The sequence below is a fragment of the Olea europaea genome, chromosome 12 (genome assembly GCF_002742605.1).
Source record: "Olea europaea var. sylvestris chromosome 12, O_europaea_v1, whole genome shotgun sequence".
NCBI classification, from domain to species: Eukaryota; Viridiplantae; Streptophyta; class Magnoliopsida; order Lamiales; family Oleaceae; genus Olea; species Olea europaea.
Genome location: NC_036248.1, coordinates 12,004,361 through 12,009,087, shown reverse-complemented (window position 1 = coordinate 12,009,087; position 4,727 = coordinate 12,004,361). Strand labels below are relative to the sequence as shown.

At 31.5% G+C, this 4,727-nt stretch overlaps 1 protein-coding gene across 1 annotated transcript in view; it reads left to right on the top strand.

Moving 5' to 3' along the window:
* The window catches only part of LOC111406602, an 8,780-nt gene extending 4,735 nt beyond the window's left edge, over window positions 1–4,045 (top strand). The window contains exons 7-14 of the mRNA XM_023035993.1: window positions 71–188; window positions 248–1,265; window positions 1,381–1,523; window positions 1,616–1,893; window positions 1,963–2,277; window positions 2,422–2,541; window positions 3,747–3,839; window positions 3,987–4,045. Coding sequence (XP_022891761.1) covers window positions 71–188; window positions 248–1,265; window positions 1,381–1,523; window positions 1,616–1,893; window positions 1,963–2,277; window positions 2,422–2,541; window positions 3,747–3,839; window positions 3,987–4,045 — 2,144 coding nt within the window. The remainder of the gene's footprint in view (window positions 1–70; window positions 189–247; window positions 1,266–1,380; window positions 1,524–1,615; window positions 1,894–1,962; window positions 2,278–2,421; window positions 2,542–3,746; window positions 3,840–3,986) is intronic.
* The last annotated feature ends 682 nt before the right edge of the window (window positions 4,046–4,727 follow it).

Genomic DNA, 4,727 nt, shown 5'->3' with positions numbered 1-4,727 from the left:
ATATTTAAAACGAATTTTAAGATTACCAATTCTACACAAGTTGATGAAATTATTTCTTGTGAAATTCCAGATCCAAAGAGAAATCCTCACCTGCATGCTACTGTGATCAAACATATGATGTATGGTCCTTGTGAACAATTAAATTCTACAAATGTGTTCATAAAAAATAACCATACTTATAAAAACAAGTATCCAAGAGAATACATTTTGTATACTTCATTAGGTAGTGATTCATATCACTTTATAGGCGTCGTGACGATGGTGTTACTGTTAAGGTCAGAGGATCTGTACTAGATAATAGATGGGTTGTACCATACAATCCTTGTATTTTAGCTAAGTATGATTGTCACATTAATGTTGAAATATGTTCTTCTGTTAAAGCAGTCAAATGTTTATACAAATATGTATACAAAGGACATGATCGTGTTAATTTTACGGTGAATAAAGAAACTAATGAGCATTATGTTGATAAGATTTCGAATTATCAAACCGCTAGATGGATATCTGCACCGAAAGCTATATGGAGAATTTTTAGTTTTGATTTATTCGACATATCTCCTTCTGTAGTTTCTTTGCAGTTACATATTGAAGATGCTCAGTTGGTTACATATAATGAAACAGATGATCTATCAGAAGTTATAAATAAATACTCCATTCAACGAACAATGTTAACTGAATTTTTTAGAATGAATATTTCAAATGAAAAGGCACGAACTTTACTTTATAAGGATTTTCCTACATACTTTGTATGGAATACATATTTTCGAGTTTGGAGTCCTAGAAAGAAGCAAAATGTTATTGGTAGAATAGTTGCTGCTAATCCATCTGAGGGCGAGAGATACTTTCTAATAGTTTTATTGAATTATGTTAAAGAGCCTAAGTCTTTTCAAGATTTAAGAACAGTTAATAACATTGTTGTGCCTACTTATCGCGAAGCTGCATTTTTACATGGTCTCATAGGTGGGAATAATTATTGTGAAATATTTTTAAATGAGGCGATCACCTATGAAATGCCTATATCATTGCGTCGCCTCTTTGCTAATGTGTTAATTTTTTGCAGCCCTACAAATCCAGTTTTATTGAATTATGTTAAAGAGCCTAAGTCTTTTCAAGATTTAAGAACAGTTAATAACATTGTTGTGCCTACTTATCGCGAAGCTGCATTTTTACATGGTCTCATAGGTGGGAATAATTATTGTGAAATATTTTTAAATGAGGCGATCACCTATGAAATGCCTATATCATTGCGTCGCCTCTTTGCTAATGTGTTAATTTTTTGCAGCCCTACAAATCCTAGGAATTTATGGGTTAAATTCAAAGTGTACATGATAGAAGATTTTTTTACATGCAAGCATAACAGTATGTGATGTCGAGATTAAGGCTTTAAGATGCATAAATTCATTCTTGGAAGTTTTTGGTACAAATATAAATGATTTTGGTCTGGTAGATTTTGACGTAATTGTGAATGATGCTGATGTGTTAGCAAATATGATTTTAGAAGAGACTGCAAATATTAATGTTTAGTGTGACATGCATTTTATAGAGAATTTAAATAATGAACAACAATCTGCCTATAATGTTATTTTAGACTGTGTTGTAAATAATAAAAATGGAGTTTTTTTATTGATGAACCAGGAGGTACTGAAAAAACTTGTCTGTACAAGGCATTACTTGTTATAGTACGATCTCGACAACTTGTTGCATTAGCAACAGCGTCATCGGGAGTGGCTGTTTCTTTATTGCCGGTTGGGAGAACTGGTCATTCACGTTTTAAAATCCAACTTCAAGCAAGTTCTGATATGCGATGTTCAGTAAGTAAACAATCATCACTTGGTCAACTTTTACGAATGACAAAGCTAATTGTGTGGGATGAAGCACCGATGATTAATGGATGTGCTTTTGAAGCTTTGGATAAAATGTGAAAAGATATTACTGAATGTGAATTGCCATTTGGTGGAATAGTTGTTGTGTTTGGAGGAGATTTTCGATCAGTGTTGCCAGTAGTACAAAGAGAAACAAAAGATGATATCATGAAGGCCAGTTTAGTTTTTTCAGATTTATGGCAATATTTTATACAACTACCATTGACTGAGAATATGAGAGCTAAACTAAATCCTTTGTTCTGTGAATATTTACTTAGAATTGGAAATGGAATAGAAAGAGAACATATATATCACATGATTAAGTTTTCTTCAGATGTAATAATAGATTTTGAGAGTGAATTTGAATCATTGAAAAAACTAATTGCTATTGTGTTTCCTAATTTTCGCACATATGGTGACAATTTGAATACTATGATGAACATAGTTATTTTGACTCCAAAAAATGAATATGTGGATGTAATAAATAATATGTTAGTTAAAAAAATTTCAGGAGAGATATTTACATATTTTAGTTTTGATGAAGTAATTGATGAAATAGAAAGATTTATTCATGAGGACTTTTTGAATAATCTAACTCCAAATGGTATCCCTTCACATGAACTTGTACTAAAAAGAAACTATCCTGTTATGTTGTTTAGAAGCATTAATCCTTCAGAAGGTTTGTGTAACGGGACTAGACTTATTTGTCGAGAATTTAAACGAAATGTTATTTTAGCTGAAATTGGAATAGGTGAATATCGTGGAAAATAAGTATTTTTACTTAGAATTCCATTTATTCCACTTGAAGAAGATAAGTATACGGTACCATTTAAGAGAATTCAATTTTCCATTCGTCCTTGTTTTACAATAACCATTAACAAAACTCAAGGTCAAACTTCAGATTTCGTTGGACTATATTTGCCTGAACCTATTTTCTCGCATGGTCAATTATATGTCGCTTTATCTAGAGCAAGAACAAGAGAAAATATAAAAGTTCTAGTAAAGCCAATGGATGAAATAAAATCACACAATTGTTGCACAAAAAATGTAGTCTACCTTGAAATTTTGAATTTGATACATACTACTTAAGAAGTCTATAATTACGAGTTTTGCTTAATTGGACTGTCAATCTATTGTTAGCCTAAAAGAGGATATTTTCTCTGCTAATCCATCTTGTGTCAGGGAGAATAACATAAAACTATACAAGGTTAGTTATTTTTACATGTTATTATGTGTTTCAATTATACTTTACTTGTTAGTACGAAACATGGTGCATATAAAAGGGTCAGGTCATTATCTTTAAACACGTCCTTCATAATATTCCATGTTCAACATATCTTTATTTATTTGGGTCACTGATAAGATACGAAAAGAAAGGGTAAAAAACACAAGTTTATTACATAATATTTCAATCAGTATATTCTGATTATCTACTACAATTAGGACTTACGGGGATGAAAAAAGTATTCGTTATTACAGATATCTACCGCAATCTTTCATCTATATATGCGCATCCTATCCGACGAAACTGATTCAATTGGATATCCCAAAACAAAGCATTCTATATATTTGAGCACAAAAATTCCACAATTAGGCCTGTGGAAGAAATAGTTTAGTATTAAAATAAATGACTAAGTTTAGGAAATTAAATATTCTGCTAAAAAACAAGCCACTTAAATGCTTACCCATTGTTTGCACAGTTTAGGTAATGTATAATCTCCTCTTTCATTTGTTTATTCTTATATTTCCTTATATCTCCTCTAGAAGATAAAGTTGTTTTCAATAGTGCTTCTACCATAGTCAATGAAGCTTATGCATGTGTTTTTACTTGATCCGGTGTGTGGACGTTATTGCTACAATCATATATTTGGAATTTCCATTCAGGAATATTGACAACGAAAAGGTACCAGCTATTGCCCAGATATGAGCACGGAATTAATATATACTTGCATGTCCTCCAAGGACGACCAAATATAGGTGCGTTGCTATTCATATAACTTTGCATAAGAGTTCCATCTACTTCACCTTTTGTGGTTCTCATTCCTGTGTCAGTATGCCATATCATTTGACGAGCACATTTTGCTTCAAATTTGAAATCCATAATTCAATATTCTTTTGAAACAGGCGGACAACCATCATTCATGAGCCGCCTCAATAGTTTTAACTCTAGCTCAATATTCTGATGAAATAAATAGATATAAATTAGATTATATATATCAACTATGAAATAAAATCTATTGTAAGTCATAGACTTTTCTTATAGCAATATTTATGTCCTGTGTTTGATCCATTAGAGTTTTCAACATGTCTCTTCCAAAGATATTGTTACTGTCATCGTCCAAGTATGTACTGTATGACATAATTTTAATTAATTCCAAATAAATCAAAAGAGAACTTGAAGATTTGAGCTAATACATATAAAATTAGATTTATTACCTAGATTGATTCTCCGCTATAAAATTTCTAATTTTTATGTATCTTTGCATATGATAGTTTTCTAGAGAACGATCTGAAGATGATGAAGACTGTATTTGTTTTCCCTTGTTTTTCTTCTCTTTTGTCGACCTTTTAGAGCTCTCAATTTGTTCAACTGTTGATATCTCATTTGGTTTATCGCAAGGGACAACACTTGTATCGAGAGGGATATCTTGTTGCATGGAACCTATGATGACTTCCATGTTTGATTTCCATTTAGATAACGTGTTCAGTGTTTCCAGACTTTGTTCATCGACATAGGATCTCATTGAACTTAAACTGATATCAATATAAGATTGCATACCCAGATATCTCTCTTCCTACCACTTATGTTGCTGTTCAAAAAATTACCTCAAGTTGTCAAGAATTATCTGATAATGACGTTGCATG